This window comes from Desmodus rotundus, chromosome 8, assembly GCF_022682495.2.
Source record: "Desmodus rotundus isolate HL8 chromosome 8, HLdesRot8A.1, whole genome shotgun sequence".
Lineage (NCBI taxonomy): Eukaryota > Metazoa > Chordata > Mammalia > Chiroptera > Phyllostomidae > Desmodus > Desmodus rotundus.
In genome coordinates this window covers 132,090,118-132,117,525 of record NC_071394.1, presented here as the reverse complement: position 1 = coordinate 132,117,525, position 27,408 = coordinate 132,090,118, and the positions used below count along the sequence as shown (strand labels likewise).

Sequence of the window (27,408 nt, the reverse complement as noted above, 5' to 3'; positions counted from 1 at the left end):
AGCGGCGTGTGTGTGTGGGGGGAGAGTCATATGACCCGTTCGGCTTCCTGGCCCGGCCGCCGCCGCCGCCCGCGTTCGCCGTCGCGCCGGGGCCTGAGGAGCCGTTGGGGGGTCCGGGCCGAGGCCCGCTCGTGTGGAAGCCGCTGCCGCTGTCCACCCGCCCGCGTGTCTGCCCCGCGTCCCAGCCGCCATCATGCTGGCGCTCATCTCCCGCCTGCTGGACTGGTTCCGCTCGCTCTTCTGGAAGGAGGAGATGGAGCTGACGCTCGTGGGGCTGCAGTACTCGGGCAAGACCACCTTCGTCAATGTCATCGCGGTGAGCGCCTGCCCGCTCGCCGCCCGGGGCCCCTCCGCGCGGCGGGGCGGGGTGAGCGCGCCGGTCCCCCCCTCCCCCGTCCAGGGCCGGCCTGGCAGCGTCCCGCGTGTTGGCGGCCGCGGTCGTCCTGGACGCGGCCGGGGCTCGGGGAGGGTGAACTTGGGTTTGTCACGCATTTAAAGCGTCTGTGGGATTGGGGCCTCCCTGCGGCTTGCTCTGGGGGGGCAGCCGAAGGGTTACCTCCAGCCTGTCACTTTTCCGAAGGGTGGGACTTGGCGAGCCCGTGGGTCTGGGAGAAAGAATTGGAAGGCTCCATCCAGTCGCCACTCGGGACCCGGAGCGCCAGCGCGGGCTCCTTTCCTGAATGGCGTGCGCAGCCTGCCTCCTGTCGTTCGGGTGCGGGTTCCACTCGTTCCCCCGGGGACGGAGATGAGTTGGTGGCTGCTGCGCTGACCGGTGGAAGCTGAGGGCAGTTCCCGCCCGTCTGCTGCAGTGCCCCGCGTGTATTGAGCCGGCAGTGATGGTCTCTGCTTCCCAGGGCTCGGGTCTCGAGCGAGGGGACAAGATGGAGCTGTAAGAAAGTTAACCACCTCGACAAATAGGGTGTGGGGCGTTTCTTACGAGAGGAGGGAAGGGACGGGGCTTATTGCAGGCCCCGGGCAGGGAGGGAATCGCTCGGGGAGCCCATTTGCAACGCGCTGTTTGTTCAGCAGTGACTGAGTGCCAGGATGGTTATTACATTACGGTTGTTTGGATGGGTGCGGGAAGAAATAAGAGCGGAAGGTTCTTCTCGGCAGTCTGTTTGGAGCCCAAGAGTTGCCGTGACTCAGTCTCAGCTGGTAGGGCTTGTCCTGAGTTTGGGATTGTTGTTAGAGATGGCAGCGCCTCTTCCACCTTTGAGATGATGGCTGGGGCCCTTCCCTGCCAGCAGGCCGGCTGTCCAACTGGTTCGGTTGCAGGAGCGATTCAAATGCAGCGCCTGTGTGGGGGAAGATGCTGCCGTGTGACTCTTAGTCCCCGAGCTGCTGGGAGCTGATGGAGCGACAGGAATGAGGAAGGCTTGGAGGAAGAGGGATGAGCAGAAATCTATAAAGTTCCCTTGCAGGATGTGGCCTAGGAGTATGTTACTTTACCTATTTGGCTCTTTTTGTACTAGGGCTTTTTTTTTTTTTTTGCGTGAGATGACTGTTTCAATAGGTATTGTAGGGTAGAATGTGTACCTAATACCGCCAAGATTAATAAGAAAAAACTTTTGGCTAAGGGTCCGTATTAGCACTTGTGAATTATGTGGCAGAGGTACGTGCCTCTCGGGTAACTGCACATTTTCTGATGTTCCCTTGGTAATAAGAATTGGAGTCTCCTTGTAAATCCCATCCGCTTGACAAGACTGAATTAAGTTATAGTGTAGACGGGCGTATTACTGCAGTCAGTTGTCTTTGTTGCAGAGAAGTAGTTATGCTTGGGAGGCCTAAGCAAAACTTTAGTAGGACTTTGAGGAACTCAAAACAGCGTAGCTTAATATAAACAGTGTGGACTTTGAAGTGCAGCAGCCCTGGGTTTGCCGTCTGGCTCTGCCACTCTGCGGCCTGGTGTCCTCTTTCGGTCTTTGCTCTCTCCTCTGGCAAGTGGGGTAATAACAGGTCTCTCCGAGTTGCCTGGAGGAGTGGGTGAAATGACATGTGAAGTGACTGGCGCCTGCCCACCTGGAGAAGGGGCCGGGTACATGGCGGCTGTTGGCACCTACACTTCCTCAGGGCAGAAACACGGAGCGGGGTCCGCGGGGGGCCTGCCTTCTCTGCGGCTCAGTGTGCAGCCAGCTGTGGGCCGCAGTAGTGCCTGTAGAGATGGAGGCGAGGAATCACATTACATCACGTCCCCCATCGTTTTTTAAAATTAGATTGTTTTTTAACAGCAGAAAAACAGGAAAGCTGGTGAACTCAAGTGAGCCAGTGGCTCCACTGTTACGTTAACGTTAGACTGTTCTGTTTTACGGTGATGTGCACAGGTTTCATTCAGAAAAGACCTGGGCTGTAACTGACTGTGTGTGGGCTCAGACATTGGAAAAGAGAGACCGCAGTAACACCAGACTCCTTTCAAACCCCAGATTCGAACCTGATCTGTGAGCCTCAGAGAATGTGTTGAGGGTGAGGAAAAGGTTGCTAATTAAAAGTGATTTTACAGACTTTTGGATAGAAATACCATGTCCAAAATAGGAAATTCAGCGTGATCTTTTTAAGAGGTCAGTTGTACTGTTTTCGTATTTTGTATGAATGTGTGTCTTACAGACTCAGAGAACAGCTGCGTTGAGCACTGCGCCTCACTTTTACGTGGGTTCCACAGTAACCCCCCAGGCGCGGAAGCCTCAGATGAAGCCAGTTCTCTCTGGGTAAAAATCAACTCTTCTGTAAACAGCAGATTAAAGTGTGACTATATCTTCTGCCTTAAAGGTTTAAAAAATATAATAGATGTTATTTAACTTACTCAAATGGTTTGCGAAGCTGAAACACTTATATGTAAATTTAGTTTATTCTGCAATTAGGCAGTTTACTTACAGAGAGTTTCATTCCAAAAATTCGTATTCTTACGGTTTTAAAACTGAAATGAAACTTCATTTTACCTACTATTTTACGTAGAGGCACTTGATGCCCGTGGTGTTCTCGTCGTTTTGGACATTTGCAAAGAAGCCCCCGTCTTTAATGCTCTGAGTCACGTTGGGGGATGGCGCGGGGCCTGTCGCCCAGTTTCCTGCAGTTACTGCGCAATAATTCACGTGTCCTATATGTGTGATGTATGTTGAGCAATCTTTAGTTTTAACTGAGTCTTTACATGGGTTATAGGAGAGTTCCTAAGAAATGTTTGATGGGGCTGCCAAAATGTTGTAAGTTTTATAGATAGCATTATGTATTTCTGAAATGAGTAGTTTTATAAATTTGTTTAAGTTTTGTGAAGCGTCGATGCCACAAAGGTTAATCCAAGGGAAGCTTCTTGCTGCTGAAAGTTAGGGATACGAGATATTTGGGAAGATGGTGGAAGTGTGAACCTAGAATTACTTTTTTAAGAATTCGTAGAAACCAGAATTAAGGGTGTGATTTTACCCTCACTGGGTAGGTGGAGCTGGGAGGCCGGAAAGGCTGTGTGCAAACCCTGCGACCACGGGGCTAGTGAGCCGCAGAGATGGCGTTGGGACCCAGGGCCAGAGCTCCTGCTCCTTCCCTGTCCACCTCCGCGGAGCCGGTTGAGCTAAGAACCACAGAACAAGTCTTTTCATAGACAGATGTGCTCCTCACACAAGTCTGGAGAGCAGCACTTCATTATTTTGGGGTAGGAGTGGTGAAAACGGTTTTTAAAGAAAGTTTGCCGTGGTTCACAACACAAGTTGAACAGACCTGAAACTTAACTGTGGACACCGACCTCCAGTGAGGAGCATGTTAGAGAAAGCCGAGTTGCGAGGCAGCCGAGGGGCATCCCGCCCAGGAGCATCTCTGCAAAGGCCCTCGCCCACGCCCAGCCCCTCCCATTGTGCCCTTCCCGCTACCAGCGCAGACCTGGAACGCAACGGGCGATCAGAAGCTGTCAGGGTGCAAGTACTGCATTTTCAGGTGCCGCCCCGGGATGTTTCACAACTGAAAGCACGTTTTTAGTCTCAGAAATAAAGTGGAGGGTCACTAAACATGGATGCAAAATGCACTGTGCACCTATAAAAATAGTCACTTAAGTGTTATGTCTGGCAGACTTTTTTCTGATTATCAAAATCATACAGGGTCATTAGAAATTTTAAAAGAATAGTATAAAGTAAAAGAAACCACTTAAATCTACCATCCAGTGTTACCACTGTCAGCATTTCAAAGTAGTTCCTTTTGTCTTTTTTAAATGTATATATCAAATGCCTTTTTAAAAAGTTCTGAAATAGGCCCTGCCTGGTGGCTCAGTGGACTGTGAAGCAAAGGGCTGCTGGTTCAATTCCTAGTCAGGGCACATTCCTGGGTTACAGGCCAGGTCCCCAGTAGGGGGCGTGTGAGAGGCAACCACACATTGATGTTTCTCTCCCTCTTGCTCCCTTCCCCTCTCTAAAACAAGCAAGCAAGCAAACAAACAAACAAATAAATGTTTTGAAACAGTATTTATTACGTGTGCATCCTAATTTGTTTTCTTTTAGTTATGGGGTATGCATTTTTCTACATCTAAAACCACTTTTTCCCCATTTCTTAAGGCACTGTTTCTTTCCACTTTTGTTGAGAGAGAATTGGCACACAGCGCCGTGTAAGCGGAAGGCACACAGCGGGACGCTGTGAAGTGATGACCACATTGGTAATCATCTCACACGCATGCAGAGACAATTAAAGACGAGAAAGGAAACATTTTCTCCTGCTTGATGAGAGTGCTCAGGGTTTACTCACGGCGGCTTTCCTGTACGCCGCACAGCAGGGTCAGCTGGGGTCAGGTGGTGCCTGGCATCCCTAGGATTTGTCCTGCCTCTGAGCGTCTGTGCCGTGGAACGCCTTCCTCTGGTCCTGCCTCCAGCACCCGCTGCCTCTGATAACCACAAGTCTCACCTCTTTTTCTGTAAGTTTGGTTTCTAGATTCCGTGTATAAGTGAGGTCATTCAGTACTTGTCTCTGTCTAACTTATCTCACCGAGCACAGTGCCCCCGAGGCCCACAAATGGCGGGGCTTCCTCACTACCTGGGCTGCATTAGTGCCCAGCGTGAGTGTGCCACAGCTGCTTTCTGCACTCCCCGTGCACGGGACGCTGTGGCTGGTTCTGTGTGTGTTTCTGTTGTAGCTGATGCTGCTGTGAACGTGGGGTGCGGGCATCTTTTTGGCCTAGTTTTCATTTCCTTTGGGCCTATTTCCAGAAGTGGAGTTTCTGGATCATATGGTACTCTGAACTTTTGAGGGTCCTCCACCCTGTTTTCCACAGTGGCCTACACCAGTCTGCACTCCCACCCGCAGTGCAGAGGTGCCCTCCTCTCCACATCCAAGCTAGCATTCCTCGTCTCTTCCCTTTCAGATGGTGGCTATTCTAACCAGTGTGAGGCGACAGATACCTTGTTGTGGTTTTAATTTGCATTTCCTTGATGACTGGTGATGTTGAGCAACTTTCCCTGTGTCTGCTGGCCTTTCGCATATCGCCTTTGGCCAACGTCCATTCAGGTCTTTTGCCTGGTTTTTAATTGTCTTATTTGCTGTTGGCTTTTTTGCTGCTGAGTTACATGAGTTCTTTTAATATTTTGGGTAGCAATCCCTTATCAGATGGGTGGTCTGCAGATATTTTTTACCATTCCATACGTTGTCTTTTTCATTTCACTTTGTCGGTGGTTTCTGTGCTGTGCAGCAGCTTTTTAGTGGGATGCAGTCCCACTTGGTAATTTTTTATTTTGTTGCTGGTGCTTTACGTATCATATCCAAAAAATTCTGTTTTGTTATAGGTGCTTTATGGTTGCAAGCTTACATTTAAATCTTTAATCCATTTTAGCTTAATTTTTGTGAGTGGTGTAAGATACAGGTCCAGTTTCATTCTTTTACTGGTGGACATACAGTGATCCCAGCATCATTTATTGGAGAGACTGTATGCTCGACTCCCTTGTCAGACACTAGGTGACCACACATGCTTGGTGTATTCCTGGGCTCCCGATCCTGTTCCATTGGCCGATCTGTCTGTTTTTATGCAAGTACCACACTGTTTTGTTGGCTGTAGCTTTATAGTATAGCTTGAAATCGGGAAGTGTGATGCCTCCTGCTTTGTTTTTCTTTTCAGGATTTCTTTGGCTATTTGGGTCTTTTGTGGTTCCCTGTAAGTTTTAGGAGAGTACACCTGTTTTGAATGCCTTCATAATGTATTCCATTAGGGCGCACCTGTGGTGTGTCATAATGTACTTGATCATTTCCTCATCGCTGGACAGCGCGTGGTACCCAGGGTTTTGCTGTCGGACATCAGTTTGACCTGCATCTGCTGAGGGTGGGCTCCTGAGTCGGCATCACGGGGGTGGCAGGCCATGAATGTATTTCCCACCAGGTGGCCAGATTGCTTTCCAGGAGGTGGGCGTTCCCACCGGGAAGGTCTTCTGAACAGGTTTCCTCTGTAAAGGTGCTTCAGTTAAGCTCTTTGTCCTTTGATACTTTTAGGGCAAAACATCTAGGTTTGTTGATAAGTAAAATACAACAGAAACTACCGTAGTAGTAGATAACCGTTCCTGTGTTTGATGTTTTGAGAAGGACTGACTGACATGTTTCAGCAGCTGCAGAGACTGAGAATACAGGAAACATAATTCCTTTCCAGCTTTCTTTTTCATTAAACTTAGCAGGTAAGCCACATAAATGTAATTCATTTTCTTTAGCTATCACAATCTAATTAGTTTTCAACTTACTGGTGGACTGCATTAGGAGTTCCTATTCCAGAATTCTGGCATATTTCCATGTGGTTCTTACCATGCAGGATGCTGCTTTTTTTGACATGGGAGGTGTTAAAAATACTCTGTTCTAAGTCAGAGTCTTAAAAAAGTCCACCGAATAGACCGTTTTTGAGGCTATCGCAAATGAATTTTTAAAATTTTGTAACTTGAGTGTCATTTGTAATTATGAAACTTGATTCATGTCCTTTGAGCTCATATAAGAGAAAAACTAAGGAAAAACATTAACCCATTTGTTGAATATGTCAGAGTTAAATGACACTTTAAAGCATTTAGTTTTTCTTAAATGTGACAAACCAAAATTGAAGTCTAAGGGAATAATTTGAATTAATTTTTTTCCTTCAAAGTCAAAGCCAGAAGCCTTGCCCTGACTGGTGGGGCTCAGTCGGACGGGTGCCGTCCCTTAACGCGGAAGGTCACCGGGTTGATTCCTGGTCAGGGCGCCTGCCCAGGTTATGGGTTTGGTCAGGCACCGGTCCATGTTTCTTTCCCTCTCACTCTCTTTCCCTTCCCCTCTCTCAAAATAAATAAGATCTAAAGGGGGGGTAGTTTTTTTTAAAGCTGTACTTGGGTGTCTTTTAAGGAATTGCAAAGTCAGGAAACAAGATTCGGGTAGAAACTCCAGCTGTGTTCTGAGGGGGAAGAAGGGGCGGGGTTTATGAAGACATAAAAAGGGGGCCACCCAAAGGGATCATACAAGTTGCTTTGAAAGTGCTGTCATTGCTGCTGGCAAGCAGATTTTATTTATTATCCTATACATCGTGAATTGCTTATGTCCGTTGCTGGGTAAAAATTTTATTTTTTAATAGAGAGGTCAGTGATACAGACACAGCTCCAGGAGCTGTATCAGAATGTGGCCATTTCAAAAGCTCAGAAGGTTTACTTTCCTGGGGAGGAGGGGCTGCACTCGCCCGGCTTCCAGGGGGCCTCTCAGCTCTGTTCCTGGCTCCCGGCTGCGGTTTCCGTCTAGAGAGCACCAGCTGCAGCTCGCTGTTTTTCTTTCCCGCACACAGAAGTGAGGTCAGAGAGTGCTTGTCTTTCTCTGTCTGGCTTACGTCACTTAGCGGTACGTAGTTTCTTGATAACAGTGTGGGGATCGTGCTTCCCTATAGTGTCCTTCCTAGGAACACGTAGGTTTTAGTTGGGTTGGGGGGGGCAGTCTTTGGAGGGGGCCTAACTTTGCCAGTGAGAATTAGCTACAGGGGTTTGAAGGGAAGGGTGGAGGAAGCAGGCCTTAGGGAGTAGGTGTTAGACTGTAGCAAGGATGGGTGGGGGCTGAGGCGCTGGAGATACTAGACATCTCATTGCCTACCAGATGCTCTGTATCCCCGAGGCCCCCTTTCCCTTAGACAAAATTAGCTGCCCCTTGCTCCATTTGTAGTGTTTTTTTTAAAGTTGTATTGGGCCAATTCTTTGTCTGCCTCTACGTCTAGATTGCAGACTTCCTTATTTAGCCACACCCCCTAAATGTAGCTCTACAGTAGGTGCTCCGTAATGGTTACTGGAACAGCGCGGGCGTGGGGTCGTCTATAAGCATGCTGGGTCAGACAGGCCTAAACTGTAGCTCAGACCTGCCAAAGTGCGTGCCCTCCCACAGCGCTTCGGGCTCCTCCCTGGAGGCAGGGGAAGGGGGACAGCAGCCCCCGGGGCTCGTGGTTGAGGTCAGGCCGTGAGCACAGGGCCCAGCAGCCCCCAGGGAATGCCCGTATTGGGGATTAACAGTGGGGCTGATGGCGTATTTAGGGTGAGGGCGGGAGTTGGGCTCCAGTCAGGTAGTAGGTGAAAGGGACCCCTCCTCACCCCTCTAGTGAGAGCTGCGTAGGGATTCGATTTCACAGGGAGATGGAAGGTTCCGGAGTGCCAGGACAAAGGCACACAGGCCACTAGGGACCGGTTTCTGATTCCTGCTGGAGGGTGTCTGTCATCACGAGAAAGAAGCCATAGTAACAGATGAGCCAGCATGTCCCCAGAGGTAAAGGTGCTCGTGTTGCTAGTGCTGGCCTGGACCCGAGAGATTGGGCAGTCGGAGTTGCTGTTTGACTGCGCAGGCTGCTAGACGGCCAGCCTCTGTGGATTTGCGGCCTCTTAGCTGCCCGCTGAGCTAGTCTGTCGTTGCTGCAGAGCAGCCCAGCGCCCACCTCATGCTTCCCTACGAATGGTGGTCCTGGCCTCTCTCAGCAAGTAGCCCTCCCTTGCCTGAAGCGTTCTACCAGAGTGGAAAGTAACAGTAGGCTTTGAAGTTCAGACCTGGGTTCAAATGCCGGTTTGGCCACCATCTAGCTGTGTGTGTGTGTGACCCTGTGCCCTTGACTTCAAGCTTCCTTTTCTGTGAATGAGGCCAGTCAAGGGAATGGTGTTGTCGTGCTGTTGTCGTCACCATTATTGTTAGCGGTATAGTCAGCCACACGTGTCCTAGCCCATAGCGATGGTGCACCCCTGATACAGTACCCGCATCTAACTGGAAAGCATCCTTCTCTCTCCCACCCCTTCCGGGACTCCTGCTTCCCTGCCAGGCCCCCACCGGGCTGGGAGTGAGTGGGGCTGCAGACAGCTCCTGAATAAATAACGATGTTAGCCTCTAGAAGGCACCGCAGTTTGGAACCTGAGCAGCGGATGGTGACTCAGTATTTCATGACTGTCCCTCACTCAAGAGCTGAGTTGCAGTGCGAAGCAATGCTGGCCACACTGCCGCGGCTGATGGAGTGTTTTGTGTTTCTTCGGGGACACCCAGGGAGAGCCAGGCATGGCAAACGGCCCCTGAAAGGGAATGTGTGCAGACCGCGGCTTTTTCCGACTCACTGCCCGCACTCTGCCACCAGCGAGACCGAAGAGCAAGTGTGGAAGCAGAGAGGTGTCTGCCCCCACGTGAACAGACAAATGGGCTAAATTCTAGTCTTAGATTTTTTTAGGGAATTAGTAACTGTTTGCCGTTTTAAAAAATGGAGTGTTACTAAACATTTCAGGGGGGGGGGGGGGCGACACAAAGCAATCCACATGACGTTTATATTAGTGGAGGAGACACAGTTGCCAATGGCAACGAGGGCTAATCAGTCACACCCAGGTCCCAGGTTGCAGCCAAGCCTGCCCCAGGCTCAGCAATTTGCTTCCTACAGGGGCCGACATCCACGTTTTGTTTACAAACATTTCCTTGCCTCCCCAGGGATTCCTGGACTAGTCAGTCCCCAGGAGCTGAGGCAGGGAGGGCCGTCTGTCCTCTGTCCGTCTGTCTATGTCATGGCATGCCTGTGGGGCAGGGATTTCGGAGCTCCGCCGACCCTCCAGATAGAAAAGAGAGCTGGGGAGAGTCCACATGTGTGCTGCCATCTGGCATGCCGCGCTGTGATCCTCCGTCACGTTTGGAGGGTTTTCACCGCCGACAGCTGAGGGTTCTGAGTTGGCAGCAGGAGTCCTGGCTGAGTTCAGAACCAGGAGACACCTTCTGGCCAACTTCTCAGTAATGTCTCTGGTATTTTAACTGCGGATCTGAACAGCTGGTAATGGATGTTGCAGTTTCTGGGAGCAGTGGAGCTTATTTCCCTGGAAGAAGAAGGAGGCAGACTCAGAAAATTGTGTGAGATGTTCATCCCCAGCTAGATTTCTTCGCAGCCCAGGAAAAGAAACCTGTATCACTTCCCTGAAAGAAACGGAGCTGACCAGGAAGCAGAAGCCGTTAACGGATGACAGGGACCTGGGAATTCTGAGCGGGTGGCTGGGTTCCCACAGGGCGTCCCCACTCGGCTTTGTCCAGACACTGGGTGTGTTCCGGCTCCTTTGGTGTTTACACAGCACCACGACACAAAGGCTGTTGTTTTGTCCCTTTTACTTTTGCGGAAAGCGAGGCCTTGCAGAGTTAGGGGACGTGCAGAAGGACGCACAGGTAGGCAAGTGGTCGGACCAGAGTTCCAGCCGCGTGTAGCTGTGTCCAGAGTCTCAGCCGTGAGACCGACGTGCCTGTTCACTGTTCACTGTGTTCTGGCACCCCTTACCCGAGAGAGTGAACCAGACCTCCGACGCCAACTCCGCAGCCGCTGGGGCTCTTCGCTGAGCACTCAAGTGGGCATTAATCGGCTTCGTGGCTTTTCCTCTTTAGAATAGGCCTTATTAATGACAGTCAAAATTTTCTTCTGATTCTGGCTCATTTTAGAAAGACTAGGCCTTCTTATTTTGTTTGAAAGAGTACGAAATTCATTTTCTGGTTGTAGTTTTAAAATGTGTTATGTATGCTGAAGTCTTTCCATGGGGTTTTTTCCTAAGACTGAAGGACTTCTGTTGCATGCATAACGTACCGATCGGTAGCATTCGGATGGTTTTAGGAACCCCCTTTTCAGTGCAGCGACAGAAGGCTATTTGAGGGTTTGGAGGGAAACTTACAATTGTTTTCACAAGCTATGTGCCCCCACAGCAGGGCGCACAGTGAAACAAGTCTCTCGTTCTAGCTCCCCAAACGCCCAGAACCTTTAAATGAACAAAACCACTGGTCTTACGAAAAAGTGTCTACGTGAGAAAGAAAAGTTAAAAAAAATTTTTTTTAGTTGAAATGTTTAAAGCCCAACCAATAGAATAGTATCAAGGCCTGAAAAATGTGACTTGTGTGCTAATTCCCCCACCCTCAGGCTTCTGTCTTTAGAACCTGCTACAACCCACGCGTGAAGGTTGGTTCTTTTTACACAAAGATGCAGGTGTTTGCTGAAGAGCTACAGTGTTCGTGGGAAGTGCATCCAGACACGTGAGTGGCTGCACCAGTTAGCATGGACTGTATTCGCTAGGGCCCCAGCCCTGGTTGGGAGGGTGGAGTTCATCTTCACGCTGTCGCTGCCCCGTCGGGATTTCTGACGTCTGGTGAAAGTGCCACACCGTGTGTGACATGGTCCCTGCGCGGTCACGCACTAGCACGGTGTCCCCCAGCAAGCCAGCTGAGTTCTCCTTCAGCAGCTGTTTGGATGCAGATTTAGGGAAGGCACTAGCAGAGCGGAGGTAACGAGAGGTGCAGTGAACACGGAAGGGGGTCACTGGAGACGGCCTGAGGTGGCGTCTCTCCGGGGAGGGGGTGGTTAGCAGGAGTGAGAGTGGCCAGGCTCCTGATTGAACGCGGGTTTGAGAACGTCGTGATCCTCAAGAGCTGTCCTTGTTAGGGGCTGCTGTGCTGCCCAGCGGCTCTGTGGGTGCCCGCAGGCAGTAAGGGTGAATTGTTGCTACAAATGAGCTGAATTAGAGTGACAGGCATTTAATTACTAGTTAGGGAGCTCCCCGTGCCCTACGCTTTATAAAAAGCTCTAACCTAGAGAGTTTTTGTGTTGTGTTCAGTGCTCACGGCCAGTCAGAGCAGACGCTCAGTGTTGGGGTTGGGGTAGTAGATCTGACAGTGTCAGGAAAACCTGCCCGTTCTGTGCACTTACTTGAGCTAGCTCCACCAGTAAGCTCTCCACCCCCAGCCACCATAAACCTGATCGCTCGCCAAAGTTGAATTTCACACAAAAAAGGAAAAACAAAAAACCCTAGCAGTTGTTTAATTTTAATCTTCATTGTATATTTTGAACCCTAGCAGGGTTAACACTGAAGCCTGGAGGCTCCCTGGCCTGGGCCCTCAGTGCCCGGGGTAGCCCTCGGCCCTCTCAGCCCAGAGTGCAGCAGGAGCACTCCCCAGCAGAGGGGTGCGGGTCGGGAGGACAGGGAGGCAGTTCTGAGTGGAGTATTGCTCCGGGGCCCAGGAGCGGGTCTTTCTGCGGAGGAGGTGAAAGCAATGCAGGGCGGAGCGGAAACTGCCGTCTGCAGGGGCTTTTGAGACTCAGGAAGGCAGGAAAGCAGAGAAGGGGTGCTAACCCTCCAGGGGGTGGAGGCCGTGGATTCGGGCACTACAGCTCCCCTTTCAGGAGAGCGGAGGCGGAACCCGGAACCCAAAGTTTTGCCTGCTCCTTGTTTCTGTACGGTAAGCACTGAAGAGAGCCCCTTCCTTCCAAAACAACACAAACCAACCCGCTGGGATTTGGAGAGTTGTTACTTTATTATTAATAAGGTTTAACTGCCCAAATGAATCTTTTTAACATTTGCTTCTAAACTGAGTCTGTGGGAAGGAATCGCGTGTGAGTTGGAAGTCCAGATCTGCACATAAAACTGAGAACAACTTTGGGAATTATTTAAGGAGAGATGAGAACACTGGGACCCTCAAAGCGCTGCTAGAGTTGTAACCAGACTAAAGGGGCCGTGTGCTTGCGTGCGTCAGAGCCTTCAAGAGGAGGCCTTCAAGAGGAGGAGACCGGCAGGAGCTGGCAGTTGCTGGCAGTCGCCAGCCGGGGTTTGTGGCCTGAGGGGGCACCCCACGCCCAGAGGCCCAGGTGGCTCCCCTGTGGCTTCCAGGGGGTGGGTTTTATAGGGAAAATCATCCTGGTGACTAAGGGGGTCCGGGTCGTGGTCTCCACTGACTGGCCAGCGCCAGGGCAAGGTAGCTGGCCGGTGCACCTGGTCCCCACGCAGCCGGGTGTTGCTTCGTCCGTCTTTGCTGCTTTTCTGGGCCTGGAGCTGAAACACAGCTGAGGTCTGAGGTTGTCTCCGATTTAACCGAAATTCTGCTCGGGGGTCTTAGGGGTCTCTGTCTTAGGCTTTGCTCCCAAGATTATCTGATGTGGATCCAAACCTCGTTGTCCTGAGGGCTTAATGCTTGAGGGCGTGGTCGAGCCAAGGAGGAGGAGGCCGGAGGAGGCCGGTGGGTCAGGGTGCTGGGTGGGGCCAGACTGAACCAGAGGAAGGAAAGGGGAAGTTACATTGAAGAAACTGTATTTCTTCACGACCACAGCAGGGGAGATGAGTGCCTCTTTCTCACCCTTTAACAATGAGGGAGTGTCTCGGGGCTCCCCCAGGCAGGGTGAGTGTGTTCGCAGGGGTAGCTGCTGGTAAGTGCTTAGAAAAGAGGAGGAAAATCGGTCACAGCAGTGTTGTTTTTCCAGAAACCGGAAGGAACTTTGCCTTGGGAGAACACACTATATTTATTTCATTTTCCAGCTCATAAGGAGGTGTGAGAACATTGATGTAGCTTTTATGACGTCAGTCTGAAAGTCCAGAGGCTTTTTCCCTGCACCCAGACGGTGAAATGGAGTTCTCTGTTGGGAGACAGTTGCAGGTTTGTATTGTCTTGGAATGTTAAGGGACAGAAGCAGATTGGCCATGGCTGCTTCCCGGACTCGTGGGAATTCCTGCGGGCTGGCTGTGTGCGTGTACCCCGCTGTTACAGTGGTGGTGGTGCTGGTATGGCCGGCATGCTTCATTCTGATGTCCTTGGTGGAACGGAGGCGATGGTGGTATTTGATTATCCTTGTTGAGATCATCATTTTAAAATGTTTTATCTGGAAATAATTTCAGATTTATAGAAGACTTCTGGGGTTAAAAGCAAGGCAGAGAACACCCATATAAACTTTGCCAAGGCCACGCCCAGGCTAATTTAACATTCCACCTCCTAGGCTTTCTTGTCCCCGCACCCTGAGCCGCCTCACAGGACACCACGGCCCTTCATTCCAGCACGTCCCTAAGTTGGCATTTCCTAAGTCAGGGATGTCTTTCTGCCTGACCGGTTTAGTGACCAACTTGACCACGCTAAGAAGGACAGCACCGCACAGACGAACAACCCAGTAGTGTTGCATCCCCCCCCCCCCCCCCCCCCCCGCCCAGGACAGGGCCTGGTTCCCGGTCTGGCCCACTGTTTAGTGACCGTGTCTCTTTAGCCCCCCGTGGTCCGGAGCATTTCTACAGCCTTTGTCTTTTATGACATTGGCATTTTTGGGAAATGCCCCTCCCCCCTCTCTAATAGACTCTTCCTCATTTGGGGTTTGTCTGATGTTTTCTCATGACTAGATTCACTGTCTGCATTCTCAGCTGACATGTTACATAGCGTACATATTACATTGTGTCCTTATGGTGTCCCTTCTGTAGGCATGTGATGTCCATCTGAGCCTGAGGCGACTCCATTGCTTCCTGCCCTTGCTCACTTGAACGAGCAGTTGTACAGACGGCCCTGGCTGGTCTGGCTCAGGGGATTGAATGCTGGCCTGCAAACCGAAAGGTTGCCGGTTCAATTCCCAGTCAGGGCACATGTCTTGGTTGCGGGCCAGGTCCCCAGTAGGGGGCGCATGAGAGGTAACCACACATTGATGTTTCTCTCCCTCTCTTTCTTCTCCCTTCCCCTCTCTAAAACAAATAAATAAAATCTTTTCTTTTTTAAACCCACACCAGAGTGGTAGGTTCATGGGTTACAACTGACGATGCGTCGTTATCACCTAGAGTCCGCAGTTTTCATTAAGATTCATTTGGGATGGTACGTTCTGTGGGTGTGGGCAAATAAATGTATGGTGACAGGTACCCACCACTGCGGCATCATGGAGAGATGATGCTGCCTGAAAATCCCTGTGCTCTGCGCCTCCCCCCCCCCCTCACCTCCATCTTTTTGCTGCTCCCAGAGTTTTGCCTTTTCAGAATGTCGTGGGGTTGGAACTGTGCACGTGCAGGCTGTCCGTGTCAGTCTCCATTCCGACGGGTACGCAAGGCTCCTCCGCGTCTCTTCCTGGCAGCTCGTGTCCTTCAGTGCTGGCTAACGCTCCGCTGTCCGACGTGCCCCGGAGTGTTTACCCATCGCCTGCTGGAGGGTGGCCCGGCTGCGTCCTCCCTTGGGCCGCTGTGGACAGAGCTGCTCCGATCTCCCATCCGCGTGCAGGTTTTTGTGTGGATGTAGTTTCCAGTTCCTTTGGGTAAATGCCGGGGAGCACAGTTGCCAGATTGTATGGTTGTGCGGGAAACCTCTAACTGTCTTCCGAGCAGCTGTTCCGTTCTGCGTCCCACCGGTGATGCACGAGAGTCCCCGCTGCTCTGCATCCACATCCGCATCCGGGGGAGTCAGCGCCCCAGCCTGGCGCCTCGGATAGGCTGCACTGGTGTGTCGTTTTAATTTGCATGCCCCTGACGGCTCAGGGTGGGAGCACCTCTTCCTGGGCCCATTGGCCCTCTGTGTGCCTTCTGTGGTGGGGCCTCTGGTAAGGTCTTCGGCTTCTCTCGTAATCGGGCTGTTTCGTACCGTGAGTTGTTGGAGTCCTCGTGTATTGGGGACAGCAGTCCTTTCCTGGGGGTGCCTGCCGCACACGCTTTCTCCTGCTCTGCGGCCGGTCTTCTCTCTCTCGTGACTGTCCTTTGCATAGCAGGCGGTTTTTCATTTTAGTGAAGTCCAGCTCGTTCATTGTTCCGCGCACTGATCATCCTTTGGTGTTGCTTTGGCCAGCTTTTAGAGTCACGATTATTTCAGGGTTACATTATGACTAGTTTTGTACATGTGGTTCTGGTGTGGCTAGGTCTCCACAGGTGAGCCGTGTGTGAGAGTTTTGAGAATTGTTGTGTCTAACGTTAATGGGCGTGGTTTGTTTGGACTGAGAGATGAGCCAGGACAGTTCTAGAAACCTTCCAAACACAGGCAGTGGCTCCTGCTGTCCTAGTTTAGGGACCAACCAACCAATTGGGAAGAACGGAGGGCTCAGACATGGGACTCCTTGGGTGCGATCGAGCGCACCGCTTCGTGCTGGTTGGGCAGCGTGCATTTTTAAATGAGGTGAGATGGTGGCTGGTTATGCACTTGAAAAAACGAAGCTTTCTTGTACTGTATTATCAAATTTTAAATTTGAAAAAGTCACACAAATACTATCAGAGAGTGTCTGATTTTAGTCTTAGGTCAGGAAGGTAATGAACTAAAAGGAGAGCAGAAATGATTACAAAAGGGGAGACTTTCTTTATGAAAAAACATTTTATAAGCCTTGTCAAAAGGAAAACTCAAAAGCTATTGAATTTCAACAGCAATTGTCAAAATAATGTAAACGCTAGAAACGGAGAAACTGATGTTTTACTTCGGATTTTCTTTTACTTTGTGAAAAGGTATCTGCAGGTGGGGAATTAATAAATTTTCACATGTAGTTGTGCAACATTTCCTTTTTTTACACTGAAGGCGATAAGTAAAAACACCCAGTTTCACAACTGTGTTTCTCTAATGGGAGAGCGTCTCGGTGCAAACAGAATACCGCTCTCCGAGAGCTGCGGCTGGAAGCACCGTATCCTAAGGCGTCTGCCGCTGAAAAGTGAGTGGTTTGTGCAGGCCGGCGCAGAAGCAGTGTTGGCTCCGGGGGTCACTGGCAACTGTTCTGACTCCGCACATCTTCTTCGTTCCAGTCGGGCCAGTTCAGCGAGGACATGATACCCACGGTGGGCTTCAACATGAGGAAGGTGACGAAAGGGAACGTCACGATAAAGGTGCGTCACCCTCGCTCCCGGCTCCAGGCGCAGTGCTCGCGCAAGCAGCCCAGAGCGCTTCTGCTGGCTGGTGGTTTGCGTGAGTGTTTGCAATGCTCCCCTAATGAACGGCCTCTCCCGGAGTGTGAGTCAGCTGTGCCTTTTCTCCCTCTGACCGTGAGCGTCAGGGGTGAACGCCCGGAGAAGACTCGCCTGTGGGTTGGCAGAGCTAATTGTTGGGGATGTGGATGGTCCTGGGAGTAAAAACCACCTCTCCAGAGTGTTTGGGATGTGGGATTCCATTATTCCATGGGCAATTGTATATTGAAAAGTAATAACGTATTATTTATAATATTGGTAATTTAGTATATTTGTAGTAGCAAATGTGGGGACCTAGTTTTCCCTTTCTTTACTACTAAGCCTTAAAATTAAACCTGTAAAACAGGGGAAAGTTGACTGATGTAACACACTTCTGCTCTTACAGTGAGTTTGAGTCCTGACTGTCAGACCATCTGTCAGGGGCCGCATTTCGGTTTTGGGTTTGGTGGGCTGGGTTGGTTCAGTGGTTCAGGGCCATGTTTGCTCAGTTCCTGACGCAGTTCCTCTGGCAGAGCTGCTGACTTCCCGTGCATGTACCCCCCTGTGCGCCCCACCAGGGCCAAAGCTAGAGGGGAAGGAAGCCTTTGAAGATAAGCACCATGACCCGGGTTTTTATGTAGCCCATCGTCTGGAATAGCAGCCATAGTAATGAAATTACTGTGGTAGTGGCTTTCATGTTGATCAAATTATTTCATATAAGAAAACCCCCAGGCAGAAACGTTGGCTATATTTACAGAACAGTTAAAAACCATCAGGCATTGATGTACGCCTCCAGTTAGACAGTGAAGCTGTGATGGGTTCTGAATGAAGAGTTTTCTGTGTGGGCCTTCAGGTCTGGGGGTGTCATGTTAAAGGTATAGGCAGCAGTCCCCCCATCTGCTGTCTCAGGTGCCCACGGTCAGCTACAGTCCGAAAGTGTTAAATGGAAAACAGCAGAAACAAACAATTCATCAGCTTCAGACTGTCACTCTCTGATGAGGGCTGTGCCCTCTTACTCTGTCCCACTCCGGGTGTGAGTCCTCCCTGCGTCTGTCACACCCACACTGGATATGCTCCCCACCCCTCAGTCACTTTCAGTTGTACCGCTGTTCCACTTCATTATCAGTGGTGCTCAGGTCACACCTCGTCACAGGCGTGTGTGACACCAGCACACACGGAATTGGATGCTGCCGGGCATCCACGGGGTGGGGGAGGGGGTCCTGGAACGGATTCCCGGTAGATACGGAAAGACTACTGTATTTTTAGTCTTGGATATGATTGGTAAACAGGCAAAAAAAGAAGTATTGCACAAAAACTAAATCTTTGCTCAAGCAGACTTACCAAATTTAGTGTAAATATATTAAGTATGAACTTCAAGTGTAGAAGTGGCCCCAGGACCTTCCAGATTAAGAGCTTGTTGAGCTCGTTCTTCAGGAGCACTTCGGCTCCTGGGGAAAAGGAGCGTGTGGGCCTGCGAGGCCCGCCCGCGCGCCGCTGAGGTCTCTGTTGAGAGCGTCTGTCTCGTTTGCAGATCTGGGACATCGGAGGGCAGCCCCGGTTCCGGAGCATGTGGGAGCGGTACTGCCGGGGTGTCAACGCCATCGTGTAAGTGCTTCCGCAGGAGTCCACGCGGGTTTCGAGGGAGGGAGTTGTCTTTGATAGTGCCAGAAGCTCCCTTTTTTATTTTGGCAACAACAGTCTTTCCTAGATGTTTTGTGAGTGTGATTCGTTGCAGAAGATGTCCAAACACTTGGTCACAGCACGAGAGTTCTGTCTCTGCTGTTTGTTGATCACGTCCGAGCCAGGGACACAAATGTGCTCCTGTCGCGCCCCAGCTCCTGAGAACAGTCTTTCTTTAAACTATTTTGGGGTGATGAGCTTATCTTTATCTAGGGGTTTATTTTGAGTAACAGTTTCAGTAGTGTAACTTAAAAATTGTTCATGTTAATTGTGATCATCAAAGGTTATGGCATATTGAGAGCACTTTGTCTTTTTTAAGTTACATGATAGATGCTGCAGATCGCGAAAAGATAGAAGCCTCGAGGAACGAGCTACATAATCTTCTAGATAAACCACAGTTACAAGGAATTCCAGTAAGTACAGCGTGCTTGTTATTTTACATTGCATAGACTACCTGTAACTTACCATATTACTAAAGTTATATGATAGTGTACGATTACATTAATTGTGACTGATAGCGTAAAGCGTCGTCTGTTCTAAAGTCTGGAAGGCTTGGCAGACTAAGTAAGCACCTGCCATGCCCTGGCCACCCCTGGCGTCCATCCTCTCCTGACCAGCCCTGTACTAAGCTGCGTGCAGCAGCAGCAGGAGCCACGCTCTGCGCTGGGGCAGTGGTGAACACGGCGGCGTGGAGCCGCAGTCTAGTGGGAGAGGGAGGCCTGAAGTCCCGGACTGGGGGAGCTGGGACCGGGGACCGCTGCTGCACGGGAGGGGTGTGCGCTGGGGAGGGGAGCGGGGACTCTCCGCGGAGGTGACCGTCCAGCTGAGGTGTGAGCGCTGTGTGGAGGAAGGGAGGCGCAGAGCTCAGCAGCAGGGTGGGGGTATGGGGGCGGCAAGCCCTGCAGCTGCAGGGACACTGGTGGAGGTAGACCGGGCGGGAAGCCACCGTCGTGTTCTGAATGACTGGATGTATTGTGTAAATTCAGATTGCCTTTAAGAGTGGACCGAAGGAGCAAGAGGGACTGTGCGGAGGACGTATTAGGAGCTGTTGACAGTCCTAACAGGTGACAGCACCACAGGCACAGGTGATGGTGGACAGGGCCATGCAGTGGGAACAGAGGTCAGCGATACCTAGGAGCACAGCCCTCTGACTGGGTGTGGGGCAGAAGGGAGGACGTGGGGGACAAGCCCTAGTTCCTGGCCTGTGTAGCTGGGTGGGAGGCGGTGCCGTAGGCTGACTGAAGGAATGCTGGCAGAGGACCAGGCTCCGGCCTCACGACAAGTTCACGGGTGTCAGGGACTTGGGGTATGTTACCTCAGTTAATCTTCACCACAGCATGAGCTGGTGGCGTTGTCCCTGCTCTGTCACAGTTGTCACTCAGGCCACGTGGCCTCTAGTGTGTTGCACAGCCAGATTCTGAATGCATGTCTGTCCGAGTTTTCCTTCCACATTACAGACCTGTGGTGTGTGCCACGAGGGGTCAGTCTCCTGTGGGCACTGTCGGCTCTGGGCACCACCAGTAGAGCGGCAGCGGTATTCTGCCTCCCGGGAGGGCTTCGCTGCGCCTGCCTCCCTGCGCCTGCTTCCCTGTGGCCTGGGCTGTGTGGGCCCGATTGTGTGTCTGGGCTCCAGCAGCTGTGCTGGGAGGCGGGGTCGGGGGGGGGGGGGAGGTCCCTAACTGGGAAGAGGGCTAAGATGCCAGGCAGCCACATCACAGACGCAGGATCGCACGTGAGCGGGATGTGGTCTCAGAGGACAGGCAGGCTGCGGCAGGGTGGCCCAGCGGGTTAGCACGTCGTCCCGGGCACCACCAGTGTGCCAGTTCCGTCCCTGGTTGGGCCGCGTGCGGGAGGCAGCCGATAGCTGCCTCTCGTCAGTGTTTCTCTCCCCCCCCTCCCTTCCTCTCTCAAATCAGTCAGTTTTTTACAAAGAGACAAGACTGGCAGAACGCGTGCCATAGGCTCAGAGTAGTGTTAGTAGAGGTCAGCAGCCACACACTGACTCACAGGCGTTCGCGTGACGGACGTCACAGCGAACGCCAGCCTGAACGACTGAATGAGGTGAGCCGCCGTCAACCCCAAAATGCTGTAATGGTATGGCATGCGGCAGCATTCTCGTTGTTTTTTAAAGATACTACTTATTTTTAGAGAGAGGGGAAGGGAGGGAGAAAGGGAGAGAAACATCAATCAGTTGCCTCTCACACACGCCTCAACAGGGGACCTGGCCCGCAGCCCAGGCATGTGCCCTGATGAGGAATCGAACCTGTGACCTTCTGGTTTGCAGGACGATGCCCAGCCCACCGAGCCACAGCAGCCAGGGCAACATTCTCATTGTAACATCTACACAGATGAATACGATGTGCTTCTGTGGCATGTTCTTATGTTAAGTTTACTCTTAACATCTTTTCTTTTTACAGGTGCTAGTCCTTGGAAACAAGAGAGATCTTCCTAATGCCTTGGATGAGAAACAGCTCATTGAAAAAATGTATGTCTTAGAATGGGTGACAGCACTTTGATTTAAAAATTGGTTCTACATTGTACTGTTTTGCCCACCACTTTGTTTAGCATCTTAATGTGACACGTTTCAGTGACGATCCAGCCCTTCTTTTAGGTGGATAAACTCAGCCCGCAGAGAAGTGAATCCCTGCCGTTTTTGTAATAGTACAACAACTTCTGCAATTAGTAATGAAAATGCAAGCAGCATCGGCAAAGAGTGACAGGGAAGACAGCTGTTCCCAGCACAGACTCACCTCTCCTTTCTGCTTCTTGCAGGAACCTGTCTGCTATTCAGGATAGAGAAATCTGCTGCTATTCGATTTCTTGCAAAGAAAAGGATAATATAGGTAAGAAATGACAGGTGTTTCTGTTGGAAGAAAGGGTTATCACTGGAAGGGGTGTCTAAAAGATATTTCTGTTTAAGTGACTTCCTTCCTACCGCACGGTTGCTTTCACTGGAGGAGAAGAGCAGACGTTACGCCCTCGGACAGCCCGGACGCGTCCCGGGTCTGGTCTGCACTATTTAAAGGTCCAGGGCAGCAGGGAACCGAAGTGAGTGAGTGGGTTATCAGTCCGTTGCGTTAGTTTTTGCACAACTAGTGTCCGGCTGTGCTTTATAATGGAATGACATTCCTGAAGTGAGACCTCACGAAGATTGGCCCGCAGGCACTGTAGCAATTTCTAATTTATGGAACCAGCATTTTACTAGAACATGCGGTCACTCTATTGGAGGTAGAAAGCCCAAATGTCCCTTCTGTACCAGTTTCCTGGAACTGCCATAGCAAAGTGCCACAAACCGGATGGCGTAAAACAGCGTGTTCTTTCAAGTTCAGGAGGCCAGGTGTCCGACATGAAGGTGTGGGCCGGGTGTGCTCTCTGATGGCCCAGGGAGAGGCCTCCCCTTCTCTAGCCGAGGCGGCTGCTGGCTGTCCTGTGCTTGCCCGGGCTCACGGACGCACCCCGAGTTTCTGCCTCCGGCCTCACGTGGCCCTGTCCTCCGTGTGTGCCTCTGCGTGCGCCTCTGTGTGCCTGCTTTCTCTTCTTACAAGGACGCGTCACTGCGTCAGGGCCCGCCGTGAGCGGTACAACCTCGGTTGTAACTGAGCACCTCTGCAAACCCTGTGTCCAAATAAATCCTGGGGTCCGGGCAGCTGTTCGGTCCAGAGTCCGTGAAGAATAGGCGTGTGTGGCTCTGCTTTTGTCTCTTAGGTGAAGTAGGTGAGGGATTGCTTAATGAGCAGGAGTGTGCCGAAGTAAAGTGCAGTGAGTAGTGCCACAGCAGGGCGCTCTAAAGACGCTCTGGTCTTTTTCCTTCAGCCCCCAGTCGGTACTGGCCCTCGTCCGTCCTCCTTACCTTCCCCCGAGTCAGTTCCGCTCCCTCCTCAGTCCCCCAGAAGTGGTTTTTCTGGCTAGCCCTGGCCTTCCTGAAAGAGCTCCCAAGGCTGCGGGAGCCCAGGGCTGTGCGGGCGGCACGGACCCTCCTCTGTCGGAGGAACAGAGGAGGGGCTTGTTACACTGGAGCATTCAGTCAGCTCGAGAGCAGGCTGTTCAGGCATTTAAGGCAACTTAGAGTTTATTTTTAATTCTCTTATCCTACGTTGGGGGAAACTCTTCTTCAGTTTTAAATTGTGCCTCCAAGCGAGCGTGGACTTACACACGAGCAGTTCCCAGTAAGGGCTTTCCCCCAGGAGAGAGGCGGCAGTGTTGGAGATGTGGGGTTGTCCTAACCAGGAGGGCGGTGCTGGCGTCCAGGGGCAGAGACCAGGGACGCGGTGCTGTGAGCGCCCTGCAGACCCCGCAGCAAACACCGTCCAGCCTGAAGTATTGGTGACGAGGCTGAGTGGCCCCGTTCTGTCCCAGCCCTCACTGTCAGCACGCTGTGCCCTCCCTAAGTCCTGTGTCCCCTTGTGTTTACCAGCTCCTAGAATCGAGGGAAGTTTCTGAAATGGGAAAAAAACCCTTTGTTTTACCAACCGTGATAAACTAGCCAGGGGCCTCCCTGAAGAAAGCCTCTGGGGCTCTTGTGCCCGGCACAGGTCGGGGGCTGGCGAGAACTGCCCCCCACAGGGCTCATGGAGGAGCAGACGCCAGGGACAGTGAGCCGCTGCTCGCTGGATTCAGAACAAGGAGTTGTAGATCAGAGTGCGGCTTATTTGAAGAGAAGCTACAACTGGCAGCCGAGTAGATTAGACTCCTTGGGTATTCAAGTCAGAACATCCTCCTTAATTTTAGCTTTTATAGTATATTTTAGCGTCACATTTATCAGTTTACTAAACTGCTCCAAAAAGCGCACATGCCCGTCCGTTGCACTCTCCACCCCCGAGTGTGGCACTGGAAGTGCTGTCGTTGGTGATGTGTCCTTGGACCACGGACCACACACGGAACAGGTCACTTCTGGAAGGCTGGTCTCTGCAAAGATGGCTCCCAGCTGTGGCCCTTTTTGTCTTGGAAGACGACGATCTTATTTCCTGTCTGCCTCTTTATCTGGTCTTAGGGATCCTTCTGTCCAGTGTCCACGGGTTTGTTTGTTTTTTTAACGTGAATTTCAGAAATACTTAAACCTGATCTGTTCACTTTCAGACTCACCTTTCTCCCCATTCAGCTCAAACGGTGCGGCTTCACTCTCACTGCAGGCTGTCCTCCTGAAGTGCAAACGGGCTGTCCAGCAGCCAGGCTAGCTCACTGCCCCCACATCTGTGGGCAGTCGTGTGGGTTCCCCTCTCACCGCCCGGCTGGGTCGTGTAGTGTGGCATGTGAGTGGGGAACCAGGAGGAGGGGATTGGCCCTCACCTTCAGGTTTGGAAAGTGGCGCTGCTTCGGCCCGATGCCCACACACGGGTCACACGGCTCATATGCTTGAAAGAACTCGAGGGCAGGAATTCGGTGTTTGGACTCAGCTGGCGTCTCTTCTCCATCTAAGTGCTTTTCCTGGCCAACCTCAGTGGCCGAGGTCTCGGGCCACCTGTGTGGCAGTGTCCTGCAGGTCTCTGTCTCTTCCGCAGACCTGTGTGGCTAAACCGCCTAGGGCACCTCCATTACTATTACCTTCTGCGAGCACCTCAGACTCCACGTGCCCATGACCGATCTCTCCATCTGTTTTGAAGGCTCTTCTTCCTCCGTCACCGAGTCACTCGGCAGCTCCGTGACACATACTCACCAGAAGGCCCTTTGCCACCCGCTGCATGTACTCGGTCACTGGCGCCTGTCATCCTGCATCTTGATCGCGCCGCACATTGGCCCCCTCCCTACCCCCACGGCACTAGGCTTGCCTCAGGCCTTTGTCGCCAGCCTGTTCCCATCCACAGTCTAGACCGGCAGCCCTCTAAGTGCTGTGCTGTTGCCACTGTTGATCTTACTGAACAAACTGATAGAGTTTCCCTGCTTAAAATCCTCCAGTGACTTTTTGTTGGCTTGAAGATAAAACCCAGATTTCTTAGCGTCCTATGGTGGCGTACGGGTCACTGGGCCCCCTTTAGCCCTGCAGTCCTCACCTGCAGACCCTTGGCAGTGTCTGGAGATGCGATGGGGTGCGACCCCTGAGGGAGGATGGTGATGGTGGCACGTGGTGGGGGAGGCCCTGGGGGTGTAGAACTCCCTGCTGCACACAGGAAGGGGCCTCCTCCCACCCAGTAAAGAGTTAACCAGCCCCGATGGCCCAAGGGGCAGTGGGGACCCCTGCTCTAGCCTTAGCAGTGAGTGGCACCCAGCCCCGCCCCTCAGCTTCAGCCACTTCGGATCACGTACAGTCCACCCGGAGCTCCACACGGTTTCTTCCGCCCGGCATTCTGTGGGGCAGCCCCCAACCCCAACAGATGCTTGTGTGTTTCCCGACCACGGGACTGAAAGCTCATGAGGGCAGAGGGGGCGTCTCCCGTGTCTGCGTTCCTAGACTTCACACGCAGTACCCGATCTTACTGGCGGTCCGTGAATTTCTAAGTGAACTAAAGGCAGCACAAGCACACTCCACACAATTTCACTTTGAAACCGTGCTCTCTGGTCGTCATTCCTCAGGTGGTCCTCTTAAGACCCAGGTAACGGGAGCAGCAGTGCAGGCATGGAAAGGAACAGTGCGGGCCCGCACGTGCTTTGAATTGGCTGCACTTTAAATATTTTCTGATGTTTAGTTTCTTAACTTTGGTGTCTTAATGCCTTTTTTTCCCTCCGTCCTTAGATATCACACTTCAGTGGCTTATTCAACATTCAAAATCTAGAAGAAGCTGAAAAGCATCTCCTGAAGTCTTCCAGTCCTTCCTGGCTATAATCCTAGAATTATTGTCCGTTCCTCTGAAGTCCTTCCCAGAATACGGTCCTTCCTGAACCCAAGAAATTGCCTTTTTCCGAGTTTATTTCTCACGTGCACCTGCTGAAGACGTGTGTCTCTCCCCCTCCTACAGAGTCAGCCTGAGTTGTCACCTAAAGTCAGTGCACACACAGAGCTTCTCACACACGCTCGTCTTACACAGTGTGTAGAGCTTTTTTAAAAAAACATACTTTTGACCATCTTAAATCAAGACAGTTGCATATTTCCGTTCTGGTCTTTCTGGGCCAGATTTTTATATTGGTTTTTGGTAAACATGTATCTATGGCATTTCATTATAGAGTCTAGTAGCTTAACGCCGGTACTGACCTGACACCGCATGGAGTTTCTAGTGCCACACACAGCGTTTAGAAAACCTGTAGCCGAGTCGTGTGGGGCACAAGCGTAGCGCTTCCGTCGCCCACCAGTGCATGTGAGATGTGTAACTGCACCTGAGCAGCTTTAGAAACGGCCTGTGCAGCGCACGCAGGGGCTCCAGGTCGGGGCCGTGGGTTCTTCACACGGGTGCGGTCTTACGTGGTGAGGTTTTAAAACTTCCTGCTTCCTGAGGCTTCTTCACCACCTGGGAGCAGCTGGGGACGCGGGGGGACTGGGTAAGGCATGCTGTTTTGTATCTGTCCAGATCATTGCTTCTCTGTTTTTTCTTTTTCTTTTTCTTTTTTTTGCTGGTTCAACACACTTTTTAAGGGTTTGGGAACTGAAGAGTCCCTCAGAAGCTTTCATGAGTTTAGAACATCCCGGCCAATACAATAAAGCGTGTTCAGAATGTCAGACTGGGCTCTTCCATCTCCGGTCACTCACGTCCGTGCGGCCGCACGGCCCTCTGAGCACCTGCCCTCTTACATGGGTCACGAGGTTGGCTTCCAGCACACCAGACACTTCCAAACAAAAAATCCTTGTTTTTCTCTCACTGATGGGAAGTTTGGCGCTGTTTTGCTTGGTGCCATCAGACACCGTGATTACCGTGACAACTCTCTACCTGCCTGCTTGTGTAACGTTACCGTGCGGAGTGTCTGCAGGTGGTTGATAATCGGTCACACGGAACTGAGGGCCGGCGGCCGTTCGCTGCCGGCCTCTGTGAGACAGGCTCACGGACGCTTCCCCGAACCCGCTCTGGCATTGAGTGGCCCCCATGTCCCTAAAGGGGCGTAAACAGGCCCACGCAGACCGGGGCAGTGGGTGAGCGCGGGGCTCGCCTGCCTCCGGGCGGCCCCGCACTCCTGTGGCCTCACTGCTGTGGCTCGGCAGCAGTGTGCTTTGCACAGGCATTGAGCACTCAGCATGGTGAGCAGTGAGTCCTCCCACGAACACCCGCTTGCATTTGCAGTCTGCCACGGCCTTACCACCAGTGTGCACGCCCAACTGCGCTGTGTTGCACAGACACTACTTGTTTCTCTCCAGCCACCTTTTTGTCAGAATCGCGGCTCTTACAGTTGCGTTCTTACTGTTTGAAGCATGTCACGTGCTCCCCGAGGGACGGATGGTTCTGTGAATCGAGGGACAGGTAAACTTGCTGCTGTGGTTCAACCCCGAGAGCGGTCGCTGTGAACGGTCACACACAGTGCGGCGACACGCTTGTGCCTGAAAGGAGGGCCGGGACTGGACCGTGTGACTGTAGGGACCACGTAGGTCCGCGGCTTGGCCTGTGGCTCAGCCGTCACATGTTTGCGTGTCTGTCCATTGCTTTCGGCATTGCAGGAGGTCCAGACACTGCCGCCACCCTGCCTGTGCGTGAACCTCTGCATGTGAGGACTTCACAGTTCCCGAACTTGATAAACACGTGGATTTTTTATTTAGGTGGATGCATTTCTCGTCTGTTTACTGCTCTTCTCAGCTTTATTCAATAAACTTGCATTTTGA

General features: G+C 51.8%; 1 protein-coding gene across 2 annotated transcripts; it reads left to right on the top strand.

Moving 5' to 3' along the window:
* Window positions 1-27,408, top strand: ARL8B (ARF like GTPase 8B). 2 transcript variants are annotated; one of them, XM_053929640.2, is made up of 7 exons: window positions 1-316; window positions 16,917-16,997; window positions 18,586-18,659; window positions 19,054-19,147; window positions 21,152-21,219; window positions 21,507-21,577; window positions 25,402-27,408. In XM_053929640.2, the coding sequence occupies exons 1-7, from the start codon at window positions 194-196 to the stop codon at window positions 25,449-25,451; spliced, it is 561 nt and encodes a 186-aa protein (XP_053785615.1). In that variant the 5' UTR covers window positions 1-193; the 3' UTR covers window positions 25,452-27,408. The 2 variants fall into 2 exon arrangements, with proteins under 2 accessions (XP_053785615.1, XP_024421560.1); XM_024565792.4 differs by lacking the exon at window positions 1-316 and adding an exon at window positions 13,720-13,839.